The sequence below is a fragment of the Cephus cinctus genome, unplaced genomic scaffold (genome assembly GCF_000341935.2).
Source record: "Cephus cinctus unplaced genomic scaffold, Ccin1 Ccin1_scaffold0238, whole genome shotgun sequence".
In the NCBI taxonomy this organism is placed as follows: domain Eukaryota; kingdom Metazoa; phylum Arthropoda; class Insecta; order Hymenoptera; family Cephidae; genus Cephus; species Cephus cinctus.
Window position 1 is genome coordinate 2,879 of NW_014332954.1, and position 27,599 is coordinate 30,477.

At 36.5% G+C, this 27,599-nt stretch overlaps 3 protein-coding genes across 6 annotated transcripts in view; 1 reads left to right on the forward strand and 2 right to left on the reverse strand.

The window, feature by feature from the left end:
- The window catches only part of LOC107265724, a 5,146-nt gene extending 2,725 nt beyond the window's left edge, over positions 1-2,421 (reverse strand). Inside the window, exons 1-3 of the mRNA XM_015735462.2 lie at positions 1,907-2,421; positions 1,531-1,830; positions 1,379-1,464 (exon numbers count right to left, since the gene is read on the reverse strand). Coding sequence (XP_015590948.1) covers positions 1,379-1,464; positions 1,531-1,830; positions 1,907-2,233 — 713 coding nt within the window. The 5' untranslated portion in view covers positions 2,234-2,421. The remainder of the gene's footprint in view (positions 1-1,378; positions 1,465-1,530; positions 1,831-1,906) is intronic.
- A 157-nt stretch (positions 2,422-2,578) lies between these two features.
- On the reverse strand, positions 2,579-5,584 carry LOC107265732 (spermatogenesis-defective protein 39 homolog). 3 transcript variants are annotated; one of them, XM_015735484.2, is made up of 10 exons: positions 5,241-5,265; positions 4,394-4,502; positions 4,146-4,302; positions 3,899-4,080; positions 3,695-3,831; positions 3,594-3,621; positions 3,384-3,528; positions 3,061-3,302; positions 2,824-3,000; positions 2,579-2,744 (listed from the first exon to the last, which is right to left on the reverse strand). In XM_015735484.2, exons 2-10 carry the CDS (start codon positions 4,466-4,468, stop codon positions 2,619-2,621), a joined length of 1,269 nt encoding a protein of 422 aa, XP_015590970.1. In that variant the 5' UTR covers positions 4,469-4,502; positions 5,241-5,265; the 3' UTR covers positions 2,579-2,618. The 3 variants fall into 3 exon arrangements, with proteins under 3 accessions (XP_015590970.1, XP_024938761.1, XP_024938760.1); XM_025082993.1 differs by lacking the exons at positions 4,146-4,302; positions 4,394-4,502 and adding an exon at positions 5,446-5,584 and having other exon boundaries at positions 5,241-5,332; XM_025082992.1 differs by lacking the exon at positions 5,241-5,265 and having other exon boundaries at positions 3,695-3,827; positions 3,922-4,080; positions 4,394-4,551.
- Positions 5,585-5,905: 321 nt separating this feature from the next.
- The window catches only part of LOC107265729, a 100,898-nt gene continuing 79,204 nt past the window's right edge, over positions 5,906-27,599 (forward strand). For both annotated transcript variants that reach the window (XM_025082989.1, XM_025082990.1), the window contains exons 1-2: positions 5,906-6,131; positions 21,429-21,537. The gene's annotated coding sequence lies outside the window, so the exon portion shown is untranslated. The remainder of the gene's footprint in view (positions 6,132-21,428; positions 21,538-27,599) is intronic.

The following is a 27,599-nucleotide window of genomic DNA, read 5'->3' on the forward strand; positions in this document are numbered from 1 at the left end:
CCAAGTTTCAACTTGCAGCTTGTTTTCCTTTGCCACATACTAGTTTTTCATCGGAATTACGCGGACGAGTCAAATGCAATACAAAAAACAATGCGCGTTTTATTGGCCAGGTATAGGGAATACGTGTTACGAGTCCTGAGTTTAACTCGGAAATACTCGGAAATACTCGGAAATGGATGAGTGAAACGTGTTAAAAATTTGTAGAGAGATGTACTGCTATACAAATTAGACGTAACACAAATTTCAGCTCAATTACGCGGTTTTGAGTTTACCGTAGTAATACCTTAAATCAAATTGATTCGGTTTTTTTTTGTTTAGGTACAATTCGTTTGGTCGGCACTAAAAGGTTTGATAGTATAATAATAACTTCACAGTGAATAAGGGAAGACTACAATTTCTCCAGCCTTTTGATTTTCCAATTCTTATAGTTTTACTTTTACGCGGAACAGAATAGTGTATGAGGCTCATTGTGTTAACTGCTATAGTTTTCGAGATATGCAGTGTTAAAATCAGAACTAAATGATACGCATTTTTAAATAATCCTTCGTTTTCTAAAGCGCTTAGTCTGATGATTGTTTGTGGTATTATTTTTGACTTGAAAAACAATGGTGTAATATTTATTGTGTTAGCACGTTTAGTTTAGAAACCTTGGAAAAAATGGAGAAATTTCAAATCAGCATTCTACATTATTACTCATGCTGATGACGTTTTAATTAAAAAGAATCGTCGGCGAGGGACCAAGTCCGACAAAATATTGTAATGTTGTGATGGGCTACACAGGCGTTTATTGAGTCACAACATTACTGATTTAAAAAATGCCCATGTCACAGAAACTAGAACATTTAGCGCAATGAGCTTCATATGCTATTTTGTTTGTCGTAAAATATACAACTATAACCAATCGTCGAGTCAAGGGCTAGAAAAATTGTATAATTCTTCCTTATTCTTTACCGAGTTAGGCCGTGAAAAGTTATTATTTTATTATTAAGTAGATACCGTGTAGATTTGTCTTTCGTAGAATTATTTCGTGTCAAGTCCTACTCTATTCATGTATATGTTTCAAGGTACTTAAACAAAATTAAAAATCAAAAAGATATGTGGCTCAGATATTCAAGTACAAGACATTAATTTGTTTTAATTTTTATATATATTTCATTGACAAGGCTGCACCAAAAAATAAGCTTTGCACGGGCAGGCATCTTAATTTTGTTAAAAGTACTTTAAAACATAAGTTAAAAGTACTTTAAAACATATACTTCAATATAATAAAGTTAATTGAGTTATAAAAAATTAATTCCTTGCAAAAAATTGCAAAATTCAACCACAAAACACTTGCTTTATCTATATATGTATGCCCCATTAACTATATCACACTTACGTAAAATTAAGACAATTTTCCAAAATCAGCCAAGTAAGCATCAGATACTTATGGTTAATCCTAAATGATACGTTGACGAATGGATCCTAAAGAACAATAAGAGATTTATAATATGAACTATGCAATGTAAAAAGAAACGAAAAGAATATTACACTTTTAAATGTAGCAGCACGTAGTGTGATTCCATTTAGAGTTACTTTTTGCCACAGCAAATATCGGTGAGGGACCATTAAACTGTTCGATAATGTCCAATTACCATAATACCGCATTATTAATGGCGATTCAAGACCTGGTCGATACATGTGCCAAAATTTGTAGCCACTGTTATTTTTCTTAGTTATTATCACTTCCACATTTATAGGAATAATTATTCCGGAAAAGACCCGTTCTACTATGAGATTTTCTGGCAAGAACATAAGCCAGAGACTACCAGGTAATGGACTGGTGAAAAACTAATTTAATAAGAATAATAATAAGAAATTATTAATTTTATTAATATAATTCTTAAGATATCATTGGAACACTTACGACATCATTTTCTGTTATATCCGTCGAATTTTCAGAATCGATGCTTATTAGAGGTTTCGAGCAAACTTGGATGTCCGACGTTAATTTGAGATTTCTTCGCTCGGTTTTTAAATTTATGATAATTATTGGAATCAGAATAGTGCTGGATAAACTTTTAGTCAATTCCAGCAATGTTTTTTGGGCATAAAATTCGTTTGTTATCGCAGTTAAGAAAACGATGCAATTGTATTTATTCCGATTTGCAAAACTTTGAATGATTTCCTTCTTAAAACAGTCCAATTGAATTATTTTCATAAATAACAACATCGCTATGATAATCAGCTTCATAGTGAACCTAATAAATATTTCTTATAAAGTCACTAAGGTCAATTATGCGTGTACCACCCAGACTGTATAATCTTACCACACGGAGAACGCTTTTATAGGAATACAAGCTCTTTCATAATTAATGTGGATTCATACATGTATGGAGATTGATGTCCAATTGAAAACCAGCAGCAATAATGCTTACTCTATTGACAAATCTAAATGTATGATTGGTAAAGAGACAGTTTAGACAGAGTATCTATTAATCATGGTATAAAAGACAAGAATAGATATTCAGAAATTGCTTAGATTTGAATTAACGTACTTATAGAATATACTGAGTCATTAACAGGCGCAAAGCTGGACTTCCAGTTTTATTATACATTTATTGATGGTACTATTATTATTAGCTTTTCCATTTGGTGGTAGAAGCGCGTAAAGCATTCTCAGCATAAAAACAATGTTCCGACTGTGGATGAAGCATCGTTTTATATTCCAGAAGTGCAGCGCGGTCTCCTTGCAATACTAATATCTATGAAAAAATATAATTTACAGTACGTTTGTAAATCTATTTGAGGTTTACGTACTGGATATTAAAAATATATATTTACGTCTACTACTATTCGATGACATTGGAATCTCTTAGCCAATTCTAAACGTTGTCTAACATCATCCACATATCCAAGATATTTTTCCAAAATGTTAGTTGGTGCATTATTATTGTGTAAAATTTTTATGATATCTTCAATTGGCAAATACGTTTGTAGCTTTTTGCTCCCAAGCCAACCCTGTAAATCGCAATTTTGCCTATATTGTATTTCTTAATTTAATAAATTACAAAAGGCTACCTTTGTCAATAGCAAAATGTCAATATCATCCCAGGATTGTAATGCAGCTCTTGTTGTTAACGCTACTTTTTGATATTGTCTTAAAGAGACTGTATGTTGTTTTAATAACATTGCTGGTGACCACAAAGAGCTTTCGGAGGCACCCCAATGATCTCTACATGCATGTCGTAAGCACTCCATCACAGGAGAATTCATTTCTAAGGCCTCGGTAAATCCTGTGTCCTTTACAGCCTTTTGCCATTCTGTATCAAAGAATTTATGAAACTTAAGTGAAGTTATATAATATCAAAGATTAAACTATATTAATACCATTGATAACGTACCCAAAAGTTTTATGTAATTTTGGATGAATGGGGTTTCTTTACAATCTGCTAGTGCAAGAAATTGCGTTTTATAACAATTATGCAATTTTTGCAGAAGCCTCTCTGGATTAGGAGTATTTTTAATAATAATTTGTAACGTTCTCATCTGAAAAAAATTGTATTAAGCTCGTTAGCATAAATCCCTTGAGTAATCTCTATAAATATTTTTACCGCAGCATCCATGGAGCGCCCCAGCATTCTGCAAATTAAAAGCCATTATGCTTCCAATATAATTTAATAGTAATTTGTAAAAATTTTGTTAAAAATCATACGTTAGAAGATCAGTGAGTTCACTTGTTTGTAAGCGAGTCGAAAGATAACGTATATACACCTGTGTAGCACCTGGTCTATCCATTAGAAGCCTTTCAAATAATGACCTTTTTAAAGTTTTTGTGAGGAACAGAACTATCTAAAAATATTATATTAGTACATATTCTTTTACAAAGATAATATTATGATACCAAAGATCTACTGACTACTAAAATGGCATTTCCATCACCAGATTCTATTGCTGCATCTAGTAATGCAGTTTTGCTAGCAAGAGATTTGTATTTCTCTAGAGAGAATGGCTGTCCAAGTAGTATTCTCCTTAAGGTAATATCAGGCTGTGTCACAGACTGTCCTTCAGGCAAATTTTGCATTTTATCTGCTTCTAGTACTGGAATTGACATACATTAAGGACATTATCATTGGTAAATCACATTGAAGTATTCAAAAGCATACTGTTGGCAAGAGTTTTCTCAGAGATTACTGATAGTAATGGTTTCAAATTTGTTTGGGAGTCACTAGTCTTTAAATAATCATCGGATAAGTCAATGTTGGAAATTCCAGCACGTAAACGTGCTGTTCCTGTCTTTGAAAAACCGAAAAAATTGTCCTCCTGAAAGAAAGTAGAATACGGAAACGGTTAGGTAAGCATTACAACTTTTGAATATTACACTGAGGAATGTTTGATATTTTAAATAAGAAACCTCATTATTCTCAAAGCAAAAGGAATGTTGTTCACTACTGTTCCAATAATCTTCATCATCTTTTGAAGAACCCATATTTTCCTTTAACCTTCAAGTTTCGTTTTGACAGCTACAACATCAGCGCAAAACAAAACTGTGAAACAGTGTGAAATCTGTTGCCATCTATTGTAATTTTATTCAAACTTATATATAGTGATTATTTTTTTTACATTCACTAATATTGGCTGTCATGCTTTTGTTTGAAATCCTAGGGCTTTCGGCTTTCTGGGTACATTGTTAAACATTTTCGTTGAAGAGCGAAAAGAGTATCACTATTGTTTATAATTGTGTTAGGTAATTTCACGAATATTTCTTTCATAACTACTTTGTAATATAATTATTAGCGTCAATGCAACACTTTGTTTTAGATCAATTTATGTGAAATCATTCTCTGTTTACTCATAAAACCATGTTTTAGCAACAATGTTATATGTACGGGATATACTTAAATTTAGGACATTATTAAATAAATCAAATCAATCCAATAAAGTTACTTAAATTTGTAAAGATAAAAGCTGTACCCAGTATTTATACAACCGATAGATGACCATAAGTCATTCCGATGTCCTGGAGAAATTTCAAAGTAATCACTGAGCGCTCCACACAAATATAATGTTGAAACCAGCGTTAGCTCCTTATGAAATCACATGCAGTAAGTCAATATTTTTTATTATTAAATTCATACATTTTTAATAATTATTTCTAATAATTATAATTTTGTATAATGAGTGTTACTTAGTTTTCGATGAGTTATTTATGAACTATTATGGTACAATGATCAAAAGTGAATGCATTATACGTTACGTACCACAAAATACTAAGCTTCCACTTTGAATTGTGTCGTGTAACGAGCCGCTCATTCCACTGATATCATTTTGCATATGCAATCCTGACACATTTCTGTTAAAAAAAATAGTCATTAAAATGTGTCCGATTGCTGCATCAATATATTGAATATACATATACATTCGATAATATTCATATTTATAAACGGATTTATCTATTTTATATACCATGTAAAATTTCAGTGCCAGGTGAAAAAAGAGTAGCAGGTAATAACAGGAAATTTGTGTTAAGTAAAAGTTTAAAGTAGTATTGAAATTTGCAAGCAAAACCGGTGCGTAATCAATAAGAATAAATCCGAAACGAGAGAGACAGAAAGAGAGAAGCATACAGATGTATCCCAAATGCATTTGTGAGATGCATTTTCACTAGCGCCACATAGCGTGACAAACCTAAACTCTGTTTCTTAATCGACAGCATATATTCTCAAACAGATGTCAGACGAAAACTAACTTTTGTGTACGATCCAATCACAATTACAAATCTTCGTAATTGAAATTGTAATTGAAATAGAGAAAGATAATGCTTTAATAAATATAGGGAAAAAATGTATAACAAGTCTAGGTATTTTAAGTACTGTAGAAACGACGGGTGGCACACCTGCGCAGGTGCCTGGGCTGGGTATCTTCGGTACAGAACACTCTCGCGCAACCTGACAGTATATCGTAGTACTTTAGTAACTGAATAGTGTTCGCCGCGAAGAAGGAAGTGTGCTTCACGTAGCGGTAGAAGCCGCGTAGAGCTGTACGGTGTAAGGTTATGTTGTTTGGTTTTGGTGCATCGTCGTGACTCGGGTGATTTCAGGACATCTTGAAAATTCCGGATACCGTTTAGAAGGGTAACTTGTGGAAGCACCGTGAGTACTTACAACATTCATTTTATTTTTCTGGGGGAATATCCAAAGAAAAAAGTTCTCGTAGACGCACAGGTGTGTACCAAGAGTCGGGGGCCTCATAAGCTCCAGGCAGTTACACAGATTAGTGGGCATCCTCTTGATTACATCACTCATCCTTTGATATTACTTAATTTTATTCATAATATCTTTCTTACTTTTCGAGTCAGTCACAACCCTTGCTTAAAGGAAATTTCATAATAAGAACGTTAGGGGATGAAGCTCCATGGTTTCAATAGGGAATCGACTTAGTTCCTGGTACGGATGTATACGGCGCGTGTGTCATTCTGATCTGCAATTTGTAAATTGATTTACTAGTTTTTTGAATATTACATTCATTTTTTTCTTCCAAAGTTTTATCAATGATAAATTCAACTTTCTGGATTTCTTGATCTTGTTGTGTGTTTGAGGGAATAATCATTTTCGTGGGAATATTCATTGGAGAAGCAATGTTGCCGTCTTTTATATCCCTTTGCTTCTGACATCGTTGAAGGCCCCCATATTAATTTTTTTATATTTTTCTACTGAACGGCTGACATGTTTGTGGTAACGTAGCATCTTTGTTTACAAGCTTTTCCTTCAACATTTTTTTTTGGTATTCATTCCTTTTCTTCTTTGAACCGTTCTTTATGAATGAACTGTTCTAAGTAAAAACGTAATTCTTTTATTTTTGATAATTTATGTTTTCATTCAAGATACAAAATTTCGTTACAACTCCATAAAGACTGGATGATTCGCCTGGTACTGATTTTCGTTAGTATATTATTTGTAACGTTCACTTATGAGTTCAATGAAATCACGCGGGATAAACATAGTCAGGGTATTATCCTCTGTGCGCCAAGTTATTCTGACGTAATACAAGCGGTAAATTACTATAAATGTCCCAGAATAAGAGCTTGTATGCAAGGTCGGCTGCTCCTCGTGCAAATCCACCTTTTCTCCAGGCTCTCTATTTATGGTTTTTATGCTGTGGCGAACGGCACCCGAGACTTGCAAATCTATTCTGGTATTACTATAGGTACTAGTTTTATATAGTACTATAGTGCAACATTCGTTACGCTTCTGATACTGTATCCACTATAAACCGATGACTATATAGTAACAGATACAAGAGTACATATGTATCTGCTGCCTATTTACTAGTTGGTGTGAACTAATTGAACGTAAAAGTGACAATAATCAGTCTAACATAAGTCAAGAAAAGGGAATTCCCACGAACCTAGGAATACTAGTTGAGACTTTTCTGTAAAAAATAATCATCGATATTTCATGTAACAGGTTTTTTGCTTTCTCAAAAAATGTTTGCATATTTTCTCCAAAAGCCATTAACCTCTGAGGTAACTAAAAAGTCACAGGTGTGCTTAATGAAGATAATAAAAGAAGAGAAGAAGAATATCCTGAAAGAGAATTAACATTTTTTATTGAACCAGTCATGAAATTGTGTCTGTGACGAGGAACAATTACTATGTGTAATGAATAAAAAAAAGCGTCGCCGTGTCGTCGGGACGTTACAGTAGACGCGTGCGTGTCACTAATTAATAAAGACGCTGGTGCGTTAAAGCTTCGGGACAGTTTGTTTCGCTTGGGGAAATCCGGGACATGGAGCTTGGGAAAGGGACGCTAAATTGGCCAGGACGATTATTTATTTCTACTTCAGCATTAAGTAGCCTGATTCTGGTGTGTGGGTAACGATATCACTTCCTGTATGGGTTAGTAAGGGTTAATTGGTGGGAGTTTTTAATTCATACCTTGTTAAGATAGCCACGGATAAAGATAATAATTCTAATTCAGTTATGTGCCGGGTGCTATCCCGGTAAGGTCCTCTCTGTGATTAAATATGTGAAACAGGATGTACCTGGCGTCAGGTAGTGAATCGCACAAACGTCCATCCCTCTCACTACGACTTAACGATAAGCCTTCGGCCATGATAGAAGTAGGCAATCCTTGCCGATATATGCCCTCGAGCTATTCGCACTCGATCCCACCTGGATCGGCTCGATTGAACGTTGCAACTTTCGCGATATCGTTTTAATTTGGTTGCCTGTTATGCCGGAGGAGTTTAGGTTCAGTTAGGTTAGGTTAGGTTAGGTTAGGCTAAGCTCGTGGCGGGCTAGAATGCGCTCCAATTTATAATTCCGAAGTGTTTGACTATTACTATTACTATATTCTTTCTCAACTTAAATTCTTCATATATTAGCTATGTATTGATTTTTTTTACATTCTTCTTAATTAGTCTTAAAATAAATTCCTACTATTGACATTCTAACATGCTCTGCTGACTAAAATCTATGTAGGAAGACGTGGGATTAGGCATCTGTTTACGTTATGGTAAAGAAACGTTTCAGTAAGGAATGAACCTTGACATATCATTTCTATTGTATTTGTCGTACGTCCCACTTTGCGCTTGAATTATAATTGTCTTTTTTTTTTAATTCAAGGCATTCGTTAATATTTAATCTTCACTTTGGGTATTGTGTTTTCTGGCCCGTGTAGTGTGGTATTTTTTTTACGGCAGAGAAAGAAGTTATTATCTGTTATTGTAACAAATATTTAAAATATTCAAAAGAATTCAAGATGAACAAAAAATACGAATTCTACTTTGGTGGTCAATTGTCCGGGCTAAAGAGGCTAATCGTAATTTCGCGCGGTCACCAGGGAATCCTTAATACGCACTGTTGGAGATGCACCGTGAGTCGGATCTTTCAATGTGCACGGGTAGAGTCGGGTCAAATGTTATAAATATAATAACGGCAATGGCGTGCATAATGCTCCACTGGCTTCTATATCCAGCGTGGAGCGTGGGAAATCCTACTCTTTCGTTCGCTCTTTCCTTTCTTGTGTTCTCTTAGTTTTGTAGGTTAGGTTAAGCTATTATTGGAATAGGTTAGGTTAACCATACATAGTCAGTTGTCCTCTTATACCTATATTAGCTACCTCTCGTTTGGCAGTTTGGTACAGGCACCCCCTTTGACATTGGAGACGATGGTTTTACCCTATGGCAAACGTAGCGTTGCGACGCCTGATCGATCCAAGTATTATAAGGATTTTCTACGACAGAAGGAAGGATTATCCGTTTACTCGATTTAAAATGAAAAGAAAAAAAAAATGAACTGGTCGAGAAAATAAGTGTTATTTCCTTACGTTGCTGTATGTCTGTGCAGTCTGGGATCAAGTGAAAATATGATTGTTCATAAATTGTCTGTTATACCGTTATTAGGAATTATGGTTTGTGTTATTGGAGGCATTAACTTTACTCTGACTGTCTCGATAGCTTTTCCATTGGAATCATCGCCTACGGTAATGATACCTGTTTCAAACGGGCATTTCGATCATTCACAATTACCTGGCGTAATCTCTGCCTATTACACTCTCTAATATTCATACTATTCGCAGCAATACATATTCTCACGTGACACGTGACCATTTACATGGGAAATAGTTGCCCAGTTTCATCGGGTCTAAAGCAATTGCTCACGTAGCATTTATCGAAATACTGAAAAGAAAGAAAAAAGAACTTTACTCCATATTTCTCTTTAATATTACGACAAATATACACCGAAATTACGTGCACGAATATATATTTCAATATTATGCAGCATTTTATGTATTTATATTATAGACAAATATCAAAGCATAAGTAATTAATGGACTCTGAATGGAAAATTTCGTATAGGTTCCTCATAATTCTTGTTACCAATTACATATTTTGTAATATATGTATAGTCGGTCCCAGAGGGCAAACAAAATATTCATGTAAATTGTTTTGCACCGAAATATATTTTATTTTTGCTTCCTCATAGAGGAAGCTATGTTTTCATGAAAAATTTTGTTTTCGAGATTTTCATGTTAGAATACTTAACATGGTCTAAAACGTCAAGAAAAGTAGTTTAGAAAAATTGTCCGCGCGCGCGTGTATGTGTGTGTGTGGGTGTGTGTGCAGGGCTTCGAAAATTCAATTGCCTCTTACTCAGTAACCGTTAGAACTATCGGACTGAAATTTGGCACGCAAGTAAAGTAGATATCCCTCTTTAAATGTTGCGATTTTTGAAAAAAGGGCGTGGTCGCTCTAACTTTCGTAAACGTTCGACGATTTAGCTAAATAGTTCTTCATAACTGAAGATACGTTCAATGTTGTTTGGTATTGAATTTCGACAAGATCGCTAAAGCGGTTCAGATTTTACGTGGTTTTGAAATTTTCAAAAAATTATCGTTAGTTTTGTTTTTTTTACCTCATTTTTAATTTTTTATTCCTGTAAGTACCATAGTTCAATTGTACATAACTCGCGCAAATAAATCAAAGAACTTCCTCATAGTGGAGGCTTTGTGAACGAAGGAAAAGAATCAAGACTCAAAGTGTAAGATTCTACTTTGCATCATTGTGATAGAAAATACCAAGTAAAATAATGAGGAAGCAATTTGCAAGGTTCTACTTTGCACCGTTGTTTTACTTTAGGATATATATGTCGTGATTGCTTTAAAAGTCATCTGTGTTTGTTAAGGATAGCATTGTTTGCAAACTGTCGAAAAATAAATAAATTGGACTCGTGAACCAATTATAGTCCTCTATGGTACATAAATGTGCATATGTGCAACAAATGTTTAAAATACCAAAGGAAACTAATTTTCGTGTATACATATATGTATAGTAGTATAGTAATGTAGTACGCATATTATGCATCCCAGTATACAGAATATTCGTGTAAAATCTTAGGCATATGTAATGGAAACGCGTTAATCGTGACGCTTGCTTTCATGCACGTGCTTATGAGCAAAGCCGGAAGTCCGGACAAGAGCCTAGTCTTCGGGTTTACTCGGATGTTCTCGGGTGTCCGCGGAAGTCACGCGCCCCTGCGTATTCATAATGGTACAATAACCATACGTGGAAGACCTCCAGGTTATGTTGAACTCTCGAGGAGACTAACGTGTGACGTAATACAGGCTGTTTATAGAACAGGCAGAATGTACATCCTTTTTAGGCGTTATTATTTAGCAGATCCATTAATTACTCGTTTATTTTATTTTTTTCCATTTATTTATATAGACGTGTGCGTTCGTTGCACCTGACTAACCGTAGACGCGTCCCTATAGAATAATAGCTTTTCTATGTATAATTATGTTGTACTTGTAATACCTGCAGCATTATGCACAGACTGACCGACGGCTGTAAATTGCAATGATGCACTTTGCATATCGCCATCACGATCGGCCGGATGTATCAACGTAGGGAGCAGGAATGGATCGTGTCTTTGATTGGTCGATCAAGGGATTAATATGGAAAATGTCGCTCTCTTGAAAATACGTTTTGCAAATGCAATAAGCGTGATGTCCGATATGTATGTATATTACACGAAGGCGGTGCATCTCGAGTATTAAAGTGCATTTTGTATTTGGTTTAGTAGTAAGTTTAATTTTTTTATCTTGTCCCTTTTTTCTTTTCTTTTTTCAATTGTACCAAAGCACAGTTCTAACGACGCGATGGTCTCTTCTTATTGAAAATGTGCTGCTGCCTCTTAGTCCCCTCCCCCCTCCCCCCACTCTTATTTCTTACCCTCTTATATATCCAAGTGTTAATGACGTTGGGATAGGTACTGCCCTCTAATTAGGCGGAGCAGTTCTACCGTGCTCTTTTTATATTTCTCTTTTCCATACTTATATTTCTCTTAGTTCTCTGCCACTTTTAATCTCTCTGTCGTCGCTCATAACTTATGGCTCGACGTTCTGAATGCAGATAAAAATTTTTCAAAATTTGTAAGACTGTAATACAGTCAGGATAAAATAATAAGAGGACTTAAAGGTATTGCTATAGGTTGGAATTGGAAAAATGCTGATAAGTATCGTATTTGCGATTTTTGATTTAGGCTTAATCAATTCGTTTTTTTTTAAATCAAAAAAGAAATATGTAGATATCGACGAAGGGTTACAGCGAAGGCAGGAATAACAGTAAAAAATAAAGCTATCACGCGGAGATTAAGGAAATGGCTGAGAGCTAAAGAATCGGATTGGAGTCACCTAATGCCATTGTCCAAGGCTTCGGCATGGAATGTAGAATAACCAGTTGCCCATGCAAATGTACATTCTCGCTGCTCTCCCATTCCGTCAGACTCGCAATTCCGTGACGAAATCCTCCTTTTTTTTCTCGTACAGATTATTTCGCTCACGTTCCATTCTCCGTTTTGCCGATCATGTGTATACAGCAATGTCTCTCGCCATTCTTGGACGCCTTCTCATTTTTAATTGTGTAGTACGATTTTTTGTATACGAAGATCGGGAACGTCTTTGCGCCATTTTGAATGGGACTTATCATGGCCCAGTGATTATCCCTTCAATTTTGCCGCAACGATGAGCGCGCGACTCGTATTCGATCGGCTGTCATCCCCTCTGTCTTGCTGCCTGTTCTTTCCTTCTTTTGCTCTTTTTATCATTGCTCTGTCTGTCTTTGCTTAGACTACCGCCATCTTGCCTTCACAAACTCCATTCAGCGGCTAACTGGGCTGTGACCAACCAGCAGGCCCAATCTACCTTTTCCCATAATACGCATCACATTCCATATTAGGAATCACTGGGTACTAAACGTTATCACAAGGGTACTTCATTGATATCATTACTGTATCGGCTAAACTGTTATTATTATAGTATTTTATTATTGTTATCTATACGACTGACAGTCTGTGTATCAGGCAATTGTGTCACGATAGAAAGTTGTTGAAGGGCTTGTTCGACTGGAAGTAGTATGAAGATGATGACCTTGACCGTGAACCTGCTTAGTGATAATAAGAAATAAGAACCAGCTGACCCGGCCATGTCGGTTCGTTACGGTTGGTAGCACTGAAATTGAACGTCGCTCATGCATTGGTTATCCCTGTAGATTTCCTGTAAAGGATGCATCGCTTCTATCAGGATGTCTACGCCTGTGTATATGCATGGGTGCATCGTTTTCAGTTTATATATAAGCAGGTTGGTCTAGGTCAGCATTCTCCTACCGTCAAAACCGTCAGTGAGAGGCTTTATTTTCAAAATATATTACCAAAAATTTGGAAAAGTGCCAGCATTCTTCGTTCGCTTCACGTAAAAATAGTTTGGCCGTTCAGCGTGCGAGGGTAGCATTTTAAGGGGAGTCAAAAGTACATCACGTGCACCAGAGCACAAGGGATGGATGAGTCATTGTACTATAGACCGATCGATACTGCAGCCAGACTGTTCTCTGCAATATATATGAATTCGCAGGATATACCTATCTGAAAACTGATCATTAGTAGGGTCAAGTTGCGTGAACGAGAAAAACATCTGGTGTAATTACGGTTATTGGTGCATCGATGCATATTTCATGCATTTAGTGATTTTTGTGAAAAGTGAACAAATCTCGGACGTGTCAAAAAGTAAGACTAAATTTTAATTGAGTGATGTTAATATGGACGCCCGAGCTGTCAGTAAGCACCTAATTGGTAAATAGTGCATCGCGGATTCCATCTACTGCACTTTCAATGTCGACGCTTACGATCTTATCTATGGAATGAAATCGAAATAGCCATAGATGGAAGATTAGTATTAAACTTATCGCTGATTGAGTTCATAACTGTGTCATAAATATTTCTCTTCTGGCAATTAATAGTTCGAGCGAAATGGTAATGGTTACTTTGTACCGTAACTGATGTATACATGATGATTGATGATTAATAAGAAGGAGAAAAATTGAACTAATCGGTCCTGCAGTGATCGTTACTTTGACCTTCTGGAAGTAAATGCAGATCGAGTGAGACCACTGCAATTTTCAAGGTCCACTAGAAACACTTGGATATTATTAGACTGTTTTCTTTTTAGATTTATTTAGTCATTCGTTCATTGAACTATTCATTCAGCTGATTATAGTAGTTTCGTATTAGAAATTTTATACTTCATTGGCTGATGATTTTGTACACAAGACAAGAACTTTCGATCGCACTGCCTTTGGTTTATTTGTTGATCGACTAATTAACGGGTTGTGTTAATTACGTTTGTTAATCACTGCGTGTAACGACTTGATGACAGTGCATTGGCTACCGTAGTGGTCTTACGTGCAACGCTATTTTTTTTACCAAGAGAATCTACTTGAGATCATTAATAGACACGTTAATTAGACCGGGGAGAACGAGTGCGATTCGCATTATTGGATACCTATAATTAAACTAACTGTGTTAAATTATATATATTTGTTGTTAGCTACTGATTATCTTTAATTAAGTATTACGGGAATATTATAGTTGGCAAACAATTATTCGTGTGATATGCACGGAGAGGATATGATGAATAGAAATTTACAAGTTCTTTGATTCCATGTAAATTTTCCATGGGAAATAGTTATCCAAAATTCCCCAGGGGGTTCTTTGAATTTTTACATTACCCACAAAGACCCCAAATAAATAATTCATTATTCATTGTAACCGTACGAATATTCGTGCCATTATTATGTAGCTTTGTCATTATGGTGAGAATTTCTATGGTGTCTGCTTACAGCACACTATAGTATAATTCAGTACAGTACGAGTACCAGCCTTATGGAGTACGTGTCTCACGTGCGGTTATTTTTAGTAAGCAGCGTCGTGACGTTTCATGTGAACCGTGATTCGAATGCGAAACGCGAAACCTTCGAAAAGATCCGAAGTGAACGAACAGATCCGAAAGATAAATTTATAGGCTTTTATAAATATGTTCACGCAATCGTACCACCACGTGGATTATCAATCAGTTTACAAGACCAATTGGCATTCCATATTATTTGTAGTCCATGGCGTAATATTAATGGCAAATGCCAAGAGAGGTTAAGGAAGTTTTGATAAATTGTATTTAGAAAAAAAAAAGAAAAAATAGATTGTGTTATGTCATGTCAAGCCTTATGGAGATATGTAGCTGATTATAATAACGAAAATAATTAATATTTTATTTTTGTCATGCGCACAGGAATTTTTATGAATTGGAAATGAAACATTATGTAGAGATATACGCATGCGCATAAATGGTGACTTTTGAAAGCACAAGATGCCGTTAGGGGCTGCATTGGTGCGTGCAGTTAAATATTTTAATGCCGTTTGCAAGGATAACGACGCCGGGTATTAGCATGAGTTATGGGCTGGGCTCCTTACCACGATGAAAATCCGCCTTAACTATCCGAGAACCGTCTGTCGCCCGGGCATAGACTGTCGTTCCTTGACTACCGACTATCGAACTATTGACTATCTATCTTGGTCCAGAGAATCTTGAGACTAGCATCGTGCACGTACCACTTTCGCCTGCCTTATATGGTCAAATGGTGCCCAGCTTCTGGTCGCTACATTGATATCGGCCTTAACGAAGATTCCATTATATTCTACAATTTTTACCCTACTATTGCGTGCGTGCATTTTTCATGTACTTGTGATCCCCGTATAAAATCAGCAAAGTGAGAAACTGAATTTTCTATTTCCTGGAAATGACATTCATAGAAACGAAATGTCACTCTCATGAAAACTGTTACAAATTTTGCGTTCTTTCACAGTAATCAGATTATTTTCGACGTTTCCTTCGGATTTCTCGAGATTTTTTGTCTTTTTTCTTTTTTCTTTTCTTTTTGGGTCTTTTGTCAAACTTTGTATCTCTTTGCATTTTAGATTCTTGTCACTGTCACTATCGCCAGGAACAGGGCCTTTTTTCACGGATGGACAGACGACTTTTACAGTCCAGCGAGCAGCAGCTCAATATCGCACGGGACGCGGCGACCGTCGCCGATGAGAAATACGTCAAACGGGTTCAGCTGATTTTGAGTAATTTTCGGGTTTCTGATTCGGTTCAGCTGATTTTTAGTATATTTCTTGACGAATCGTTCAATTTCATTCTTTTTTTTTTACATTGAAAATTCTTAAGCCAATGGACGGAATGAAAGGAAACGGGTTTATCTTGGTTGTCAAGTTTCTGTCGGGAATTTTTGAAACTTCTTTATTTATAGTTATTTATTACGTGACCTACGATCCATCGTCGAATGCAGGACAAACCGTAACAGGAAAACCTCGATTTCTATGCGAGGTGACTAATCTGAGCTAAATCTTGCATACTCACCTCTCTTAAGGTTCGTTTTCATAAACAATAGACGACGTTATCGTTATTACTGGCGTCATCTTTATCGTCGTGGTTATTTATTGTCGAATATCCTTGGGAGTCCGTGACGTTTCGTAAATTTCTATAATCATTCTTGGTTGATACAGGAAAGAGAGAAGAGAAAAAAAGGAAAGGAGGGAAGGAAGATAAAAAATAGAGAAACATACAAGTACGCACTGTAATATGTGTATTGCGAGAAAACACGACACTGTCTAGCCGAAGGGAAACCTTTGCCGCAAGGATTTCACTTAACACGGTTGTTCCTGCGCACGGTTATATCTGTATATTAATATATTATAACGTCATACAATGTCTATATACCGTAGTATATCGATGAGAAGTTGAACTGTACGAATACTTCACAATAGTCCTCTAAATTGTTATCTATTTAAATATTCTAAATTTATGGGCCACTGTTAGTTGGCTAATGTAATTGGAATGTAAAAATATAGTGACAAACTTTCCCGTCTATCGATCATTTATGCTCCTGGGTTATACCTACTTGGCCGCCGTCTCGCACGTTTACTAAAACCTCTTTACACGTAACGTGGGCAGGTAACTGCGAGCCATTGTGAAAATAAGGGAGCAGCAGCTTTTGTGTTTACCTAGCTGTTACCATATACCTAATATACCTATAACATCGAGAACGTTCCGGTGCGACAAACAGTTATTGGATTTCCGGATAATTATAAATGACCCGGAGGCAATTAACGCTAAACATACCGACAATTTTTTATAAATGTATTATTGGCTTTAAAAGGGTCAAATGACCCGTCAATGGTACTTTTAGTGTTAAAATAATAAAACTTTTATACTATTTTATATATATCCATTTTTTTGTACACTGCCCCACAAAAGTATTCGAACGGTAGCGTAAGTAAAAATTTAAGCTTGATCTCTAAATGATAAAATGCAATTTGGTGAAAGCGCTACGAGCCTGTAAGAGATTCCTCGCTGAATTAACTAACTTTAACAACAAATATTTTTGTTCATGTAGGTGCTTGAACAATTTCATGAGGCAGTGTATAACTATACCACATTTGTAACCATTACACTTGAAAATGATTCCGTATTACATACTGTACTCTCAGCAATTAGTCACTAGTAGATATACGTGTACTGTGGCACTAAGTATCATGCATTCATAGTTGATAGATCTCTACACGGTGTATACGTAATAATAAATAGAATCAAAAGGAGGCGTAGGCGCCGAGTACGGTGGCCGACGCGTGTAATAGATCGGCAAGACATATCGCATATGCCTTTTATCGCTTTACCGTTTAGCATATGCAGCATTGGATATACATACATAGGATGCAGATGCATATCATATGCATGTATATACATATATAGCGTCCAAAACGCACGATAGATTATCGTCAGTTCCGTTACGTCCCCGATTGGCCGAGATTCTCTTCAGTTTCCTTTCCTCTTCAATTTCTCACCTTATCGTCTATACCTTTCAACTATTTTATCTATCAAGCCATCTTCAAATACATTCTATTATTTTAATTTTTATATATTCTTTTGGATTATCTCTAGACTCTTTTCGCGGGAATTTATTAGGAGGAAAATTTGGTTTAACTTTAAAATTCCACTTTCAAGGAATTTCAATCGAGTTTTCTTTCAATGCGCTTTGTATACAAGGTACATGCGAAACTGTCTGGTCGGCCTCGAGATGAGCAATTCAGTATACTAAGTAATCGGACGCCTTTCGGCTCCTCGAATTACGTGGTCAGTTGCACCGAACGTTATTTTTTATTCTTAATTAATCTACTGTGATAAAGTCTCGGATACGTCGCACAACGTGTCGTATAGTGAACTAATCTTCGTTTTCTATACGATGGATTGATGTCTGCAATTTTTTATTTGACGGTGACGAAGATACTTCCTAGAAATACAAGGAGATCTGGTCGTCCTTGACGACGTGCTTACTTAGCCTCTCCTCTCGGACGATTAAAAATGTTTAATTAATAATTTACTGAAAGTATACATCCGCTCGGTGATAACTTTTTCTGTGATTAAAGAGTTTAGATGGTACATATATGGGACGAACGAAAAAGAGGAAACTCATAAAAAAGGAAACGCTGTGTAATTCCTACGGTATTCAGGCAGTTAATCGCCTCGGGCGAAATATCTTCCTGTAGACATCTGTTTCTCTTACCGGATATACTGGAATCCATAATGCAGTACACTTCAGCATCGAATGCAACTGCAATTGCACCTGCAACCTACGTACTCTACACCCTGAAGATATACTTTTTCTGATACGTTGACTAAGTTAGCTAATCGTGAGTCAATACTATTTTTCCGTTTATTATTATTATTATTATTATTTTTACGAATAACGTCGTAGTGGTTATCATAAAAATAGAAGCGGGTTTACAAAACTGATAAATTACCAAAATTAATTCTCATGGGAATTTGCGTCTGTTAACTGTGTTAAGCAATCCTCTGTTTGGCAATAGCATGGAATAAGGCAAAGTCTATTGACAGCGGGTAGTACTTGGTGGTATATAGGTATGTCGTAAAAAATGGTAAAGGCTACGACATCAGCACGTATACGACGTGTCGTAAGATGTCAACTCGATTCGTATGCAAAGTATTACGTCTAGTTGGTACTACGTGGTGGTCCGTACTGCTGTAAAACGCAACGGATTTTATCCCATGGTTCTAACGGAATTTCCTATACCGCAGTACACTATGGATGTTTATACGGCAGCATACGGTAGATGGGAACGCATGGTGCATTTAATTTAAAGGCCAAATCACTGCTCGTGGCATTACTCTTTAATCGGTTATTTGAAAAGTCTCTTTTTCTCAGGACCTATAATAGAGCGTTGGTCACGTGGTAATACTGGAGTGGCCGTCAAGGAGACGCGAAATTCAAATTTAAAGAAAAATTAATTTTTACCCTACAAATAAAATATAAAAAAAAATATTTACAGTACGGTGAAAGAGAATATAGTAAAGGGAAATGGTAATAGTGCCAATATAAAGACTGGTGTCTCTATTGTTAACTCATTCTGCTAGTGGATTTATCCTTTATTGGATCAGACGCGCGTTTAGTAAAGGGTTGCCAGGATAGGTCAACTTCCCACGCGAGTATTCGCCTTCGCTGGTCTTCCTGTGTTTACTATATCGAGGTTTTATGCTTCAAACCTCTTCTTCTGGTAATTATCGATGCATTGTCGTTATTATTATCCATTGAGCATTCACTTCCACGTGTACGGACATAACTCGTGTTGGTTTTTTTTTTTTTTTCCGTTATTTTACCCTTCCACTTTAGTTTAGTCCATTGTCATTAAGAAGCTCAAACTCTTTCAAGACTTTGTATTTGGCTTCTACCTCGTTTATTCATTTCGCTGTACCATTATTCCGACTGGCAATGTGTTTAGTGACCTACTCCACTAAACTGAGTCTTATATAGTCGTTCCTAGTAAAGTCAACATTTTACCCAAGTTGCATATTACGAAAGGAAGTTGAAAAAATAGTAATAAATAAAAATTGATGGCTCTTCTTAAAAGATGGAATGACAGTTACAGTAAAGAGTCAACAAATCTGTACGTTTATTGGTTTCTTTTGTGGCCACACTGTAACAATAATAAAATTGCGATTTTGAATCGAAGTCTGCCTATGGCTCTGGTCATTTTGCTCTACCTGGTCAGTCTGATACTTCCGTAAACGAATTTCTTCAAAGCGATTTTGAATTTTAGAAAAGTATCGGGCAGTCCACGTGGAATAAATTGATCTGGACGATACGCAGATTTCAATAAGAGGGAAAATCAATGCAAAGATTTGATTAATACTCGATTGAGACGAGAAGTACTCAAGTACTTTGTAGCACAACTGATCACTGAGTCCAAAGAGATGTGCGTAGACTGTTCTGAGACATCTTTAAAATTTAAACATTTTTTCTCGGGGTGATAGGGGGGACATTTTTTTATGACTAGGCGTCACATCCAAATACAGTGGAACTTCGATAACTCGAACCTTAAACTCAGCTTATCAGGGTTTTTCTAGTTATAAAGGTGAAGATTAAAAAAAATTGGAAGATTCATCGTCTCATAGAGTTTTTTACTTGTGGAAGTCGAGTTAACAAAGTTCCACTGTAATGATAGTGGTAGAGCAATAGTAGTTTGCCATAATAATTGAACTCCTATATGCATAAGAAATTTTCATTGAGGTATAAGTAAGACATGATGTTAGTAAGGTTCGAGTATATTTAAGCGTCTGCCTCCTGTACGATAAGTGACTCACTGTCAATAGTCGGCGTATCCTGTCAGGCACGTGCTTGGCATATGCGAAATTTACACAGTGATTCTTTTTTGTCTCTTACTTCATCAACTCGGGTTATGCTACATCCTTTTCACTTGTACAAGCATAGAATGAAGAATCCACAATAGCTGTTTCCATGAATGAATGATTAATGAATAATAGTGATAAATGAATCTAAATAAGAAAAACTAAGAAAAGGATACCGAATGTTTGTCAGATACAACCGAACTCAGAAACGGACTAAAATCCATGAGTCTCAAAATGGCAAACAAGTGGGAGAATATCATGTCTTGATAATAGAGAATATCTTTTTGGTCTTAAAAAGTCAACATTAATCGGATTCATCCGAATTTCGTAGTTAACGATGGAATTCTTATTTATAATAATTTTTTTTTGTAACGATAATTTCTGAGCCGATTGTAATAATTTGATGATTAATTAAATGATCGTAGGAGTTCATAGGGACAGTTTTAAAACAGGAATTCGTACAGCAATGCTGCCATATTGTATAACTTTCCATAGGCATTCCGGTAATACTATTGACTACTAAATTTGCCTACTAGATCTGTATCTATAGTCAAAGACTTTAAATTAACTCTGCGCCACATACTGTATCGCGTATCTCATTAATCTTTGTACTAATTGATTAATCGGACTTCCAGCAGTTGCGCGACTTGCCTAACCGCAATGCGCCACCGATTCTCGCCAATCAGCGCAACCGAACTTAGTAAGCCTGTTTTCTATTGTTCCTTGACTTTTATAAAATTCCAAATGCGTAGCTTTGTATCTTATTGGGATTGCTCTAATTCAATGCTCACGTCCAATTGACTATGACTGATTTTGCGCAATACTCTTATTTTATGTTTTTGCTCTGTGCAGGTCTGACAAAAAAAGGCCTAATAGTCGTGAAGAAAATGGAAGAACGTCGCAGCGAATGGCCGTCGAATCGCGTTAACGGTGCGAATCTGGGCCCATCAAGAATCCCAAAGTAAGTACCCTTTTCTGTGTATATAAATATATATATTATAGTAGCTGTGCTCATACCGAAGATGAACTTATCGTGCAGTTAATGATGGAATATGATAAACGACCTGAAGGAAACGAAAATTTGATAATCGCGAGAAAGCGCTGGGTTTCACTTTGCGAGTTCGACTCGGTTCGTTTGCATTGAGCGACAAACATTTTCCCGCCCCGATAAGCAGCGACCGCGTTAAACTGAAACACGCGAAGCTGTGTGTACGTATATACATATAATGGCGCCCGTTTAATGATAACGGAAGTAACGCGACTATTTTATCGGTGGATTATTATTGCAATCTCACCGTTATATACAGTGCATGCACATGTAATACGGGGAATGCATGTTGTACAGTATGGTGCATGATTGTTGACGAACTTTAAGCATTACTTATAGGATGCATTGCTATTATCTTTTGTAACGCACTATAAACAAAAAACAAAGTCATTCTTACAGACTCTTTTAACAGCTGTCAAACATATTTGCCAAATTATTCATATCTCATGGCAACGCCTGTCGTTAAGTTTGCATCTAGTGGAAAATCTGGTACTTGTAAACAAAAGTACGTGATTGAAAGCAGAATGATTGCAGAATAGACCCACAGGAATTTCCATATCCATAATCAATTCTATTGGTGACAATGGTGTTTATTAGTTTTGTTTCTAATTTTTTTTCATCGTTTAATTGCTCCCCTTTAATTTTTATCAATCGTTAATCACAATGAGACTTAATACCTTATTTACAAAAACAAAAGCCTTTATTAATCCACGTCAGATTTACCTGATACTTCTACAGTTTCCGATTAAAATCCAGCCGGTGAACTGAATGAATCAAAACCCAATATCCTGTAAGATTTATTTAGTAGTAAATATTCGATTATAATTCCATATATGTTTCCTTAAAATGTATTATTTAATCTTACAAACAATTTCCATAACGCGTAATAGAAAATAATGAAGATTATAGTAAATTTTGTACTAGTCGACTTTGAGGATTCCTAATTGGCTGTCGATTCTCATCTGATAAGAAGAAGGATCCGATTCGTGCAAGAACCTTCCGACCTACTTGTCACACTAGGCTCCTCGTATGCTAATGCATAACGTAGGTGCACACGTCTCTTCGAATACACAAACACACATGTTTCTCGTACGACGGGTAATGCTAGATATACGCTTCAGTAGTGGCCGAGCAGTAAACTCAAAGTAACACGCTTACCCATGAGCCTCCAGAATCGCCTCCTTCTATTATGTTAATTCGCCATTGTCTAGTCCTACCGAGTGAAATATTCCTTTTGGTCAAGTCCGATGCTAACCGACATTGCTAAGCAAACCAATGTTTTCATGTACTATAACCCTATATAGCAACGGTAACACAGCAGTGCACAGTAATTCTCCAATGAGTTCAATAGCGAATAAAGTTAATGGGAATAATAATTTTGTATTACAGCTGCCTCGTAGCAGTGACTTTGATCTTTCCTCAAATGACTATTTAGCTATGTATTTTTTACTCAAATATAGTCTGAATAATAGTCATTAGATTGCATTAATGTATATAGTGTCTACCTCATTGATTTTCTATTGTAAATACGTTATAGTAGTGTCTTATAATTTGTTCCAAGTTCTTATTGAACTATGTGTACTTTATTTTAAATAATACTTTTTTTTAACAACAACCTTAGTAATATGATATAATTGTACGTCACTAAGAAGATGTTGAAAGCATTAAGCTCGAGATATAGTGAATTTACTAGGGCGTCGATGCTTTATGTGTACTATATATATATATGTTCACTATGCAACTATATTTCTAACGTGTATATTTCGTTCCTGGCGAACAGTCGCTCGTAGAACGCCGCAGTGGAAACGGTACGCGCTCTCCGGAAGCAAAGCCGGCATTAGTGTTTCTGCAATCAATAGTGATTGGTATTCTCGTGCAGGTGGTAGTCTCTTGGGACCCTGTCGAGGTAACAGTCGGGGCCTTATAATTTCTTTGAACTATTTGCATTTAAGTGAAAATTATAAGCTTTCATTAGCATCGACGTAGTAGATCAAGGATATCGCGCAGACGTAAGTGGCGGGAAATTCAAAAGTTCTTGCCCAAACAAAATTTGTCATAGTAGAGCATACGGCCGTATTCGGCGCTATCGGGGCCCGCTCTGTGTTATCCACCGATCTGTAATCGTGCGACGCCCCCGGGAAAGGGGGCAATTGTGAAGAGGTGAAATCCGCCGTTCCGTATCACCACTCCCACTTAATAATCCCGTGTGCACTCGGCTTAATTGCAATGCGCTTGTTATGTCGTTGAGGTTGGGCCCCATGGGGCATCTGGTCCCCACGTTACCTATAGGGGAAACGACATTTCCGCGTGCAGATCAAGTTTGGCCAACTCAGTGTCAGGTAGTGTGCATACCTACTGTCAATTTTTATTTTCCCTTCTCGTTTTTTTTTCTTTTTTCGTCAAAATCGAAATTCTTGAAATTCTAACGAGAACACGTGCAAAATGGGTCCAGTGGATTAAGCCACGACAAAGCCATGGTCAGATTGCTCAGAAATGCTTCAATTTTTGCTGTGCTGCAGTCTCGCGTGCCATTCCGTATAATTATACAATAGTTGGTTCTACCGCAGTCCTTACTTCCATTATCTATAGTCTGTTTTCTCTATCTTCTCCTGTACATTGTACCTTCTATCGCCCCTGTCAGTCTGCCATTAATGACTCCCATCGTGTCAGTGCCGCGTGTATTACTGGTATTACTTTGGGATTGTTCGCAATGGGAAAAGCTAAATAACCTTCCGTCCTATTATTAATTATTTTCCTCTCGCTGATTGAACTGACAATAATAGTTAATTATCCACGGTAGTCAGGACCAATTCATGGCCTATGAGAAATCGGTACTAACCGATTCGCAAGTTTGCTTCTCCTGTAGAGTGACTTATCGATCTGTGTGATCTAAGGAGCGATAGATAATTTACTGATTGCACGGTTTAACATGATCGATGACGCTTGAATTAATTCTTTTTTTTTTCAAATGTTTTTCTTCTAAGTTTCTTTTTGATTTCTTAGCCTCTCTTCTCTTCTTGTAAAGTCGCTACAATCTTTTTGTCGATTCGCCGATTTGCTAACTTGTCGAATCACCAATAGATTTTCTGCCGGATCAAACTGTCGAGATATCAAACGTCATGAGAGCGATTCTTTGTCTTAGGTATTAAATTCTGATACTGTTTAGTATAACAGCTAAGCTGAGATCATTTACCACTGTCATTGCGTTCGTTGTTCAATTAGCGGCACGTACTAATTCCCTGCCTTTTTTTAGGGATATTACGTCTTCGATGACTTTGGCACGCGAGATAGTTAATATTTTTTAATAGGGTTTCTAGCGTGACAGATAATTGACATTTTTATTTCATTTTTTTCTTATAATTTCTTTTGTTAAGAACATTTGTTTGCAAAATTTTACGTCGAAGGTTACGCGAGCAATGTCGGATACGTGGGCGCTGAGCTTCTTGGAATTTTAAATTTAAATTCTTTTACAAATTCCACCGTGGAGATTTTTGTGATTGTTTCAGTGTAATTTTACATTTTTTCCCCATGTTTCTTGTGGTCTTTGTTTTTTTTTAGTTTTGACCCTTTAAGGACTGTCCATCTTTAGAGCACTCCCGAGGAGTGACTCTTGCCGTCTCGACTCTTTTGCCGTCGCCGGAATTTCGACGCCGAGAATAGATTAGTCGCGCGGTGCTTCCTTTCGGATTTTTGGGTCTTACCACTTTTTGCCCTCGACAGAACGACGCCTGGCGTCGCGGTCGTCGGCTAGCGCGGCGTCTCGTACGATATTCAGACGAACCTAGAGCGTCGTGCGTCTCGCTGTTACTTGACGAACGTCTCCCGCACTTTTCAAAATTAATTTCATAATACAAAATGATTGAATTTTAATGAGAAATTATTTTAAAAAATTTCGGAATACAATTCCTTAATGTCCGTCAAAAAGAATGAATTATTCACGCGAATAACGGTATAAACATAAAGTACAATCAAAAATACAAATTTTCTGGAAAACTATACTGTTGCGCATTATGCAAGATTTCAACCTACTCAAAAAGCTGTTCTCATCAAGTTGAGCGATATTCAGAAAGTGATAAATACTCAAAGTGGGTCAGACGAAGTTTCTTCTAGTACCTAACTAAAGACGCGTCATTTTCACCGGTGATCGTTACGAGCCACGTGTGTTTGTGAAACTGTGGTAAAGCAAATACATCTCAAGGTAAAAATTTATTATTGTGAACCTGCCTGAATGATTCTCGGTACAATCTTTCGAATTTCTCTATAGTCGTATCGATACGGGTAAGTCTTTTGAATATATTTAATTCATGGAAAATAGTAGCGGTAGATGCGATGAGGGTTCGATACCAGGTGACTAACAAAGCGGAACGAGCATCTAGCAGGTATTTTGTTAGAATAAAAAATATAAATTTATTGATCGCCAATAATTATACGCGTGTAAGGATTTAATCGAAGATTCTCGATCGATTCGATCGAAAATAGTCGATTGGGTGTTGCCGATACCTTCTCGACTTATCCGAGCTGAAAGTTCAGTACGCGCTGCCTGCTACGTGTAATACTCGTTCTCGTCGCAACGCCTTCGAGAAAGTGGCGCCTGCCGTCGCATACGATCGTTAGCATGAGAATTGCCCGATAACAACGATCTCCTTGGAAACACACCCTTATCTCGATGCTAATGGCGGGCAGTCGAGCACTCGAGAACTCTATCATTGGACATCACAAGGAGTTTGAACAAAAATTTGATAACTCGATCTTTAAGATAATAAAATGTACAGTGAAGTTGCTTTCATTAGATTTTTTTATCATTTTATCAATAATGTGAAATTCGGTTATTAAGACTTCGCTTATAACTATCGACGGCATATTGAATCCTATTTGCCCTGTTAAGTTTTGTTCTCATATAACTTTGTATGGGATTTTCATTTTGCTTTATTACGTCGCTCGTCTAGTACGAGGACATTGTCCCTGTCCCTTGAATGTCGTTATAAACGGCTTCCACTATACATGTATTTAAAAAAATTAGATTTCGTTAAATTAAATTATTGGCTTTATTGCGTCCCTTGTATTTTTTAAAACTCTTTTGGTCTGATTATTATTATTATTTCGAATTTCGCAACTATACGTATGCATGTACGTAGTGTATTTTTTTTTAATAAAAAAATTAAAATTAATCTTAAGAGTTCTTGTGTCATTTTATTCTACAAAATTCTCTCTCATGATTCATGAGCTTCGGGAAGTGTTGCATGAGTAACGCATTCTTTTCTATTAAGTCAGCGACTATCGTTATCCGTAAGAATTTTTCTTACAAAAACGTGCCTGTAGGTAAATTCAAAAAATTGAACTACTCGAGACGTGAGTACGAATGTAGTTAATATAGTGAAAGTTTTTAGATTTTCTTATAACGCGACCAAAACTTAACAGAGAAGCATATGAAAACGTAGAATTTGCATATGTAAAGTTAGAGATTGTATTTGCGAAAGAAGTAAAGGTAGGACCGGCTATGCATTACCTGATAAGCAAAAGATAATGCTTTACCTGCCTTATATTATTAGAAGCATTCATATATCTATTCGAACGTATCTCTTGGAGGGGGGGGGGGGATTTAAATTTAATTTATAGCCTATATTTATCTAATATGTTATCGTTATCCCCATAACAGTCGGCCACGCTTAGGCTAATTAATATTCCCTGATCGGGTATTTAATTTATTACGCGTGCACCCGGCCATGAAGATAATTAAATAAATAAGCTTAAAAAGTCTTAGAAATACTGGAGCATGGCGTTCGGTGTATTTATGGTGTTTTTACGTCTTCATTGAATATACGTATAAATATAGTCTTAAAGAGATAATACAGTACTACACGGATAATAGTTTCATCCCCGTCAAAGAGGATGGTGCAGTAACACTGTTAGGAACTAGGAGGACGTTTGTCCCAACCGTCTAGGGATTTTTGGCGGTGAGGCCACGTTGCCACGGG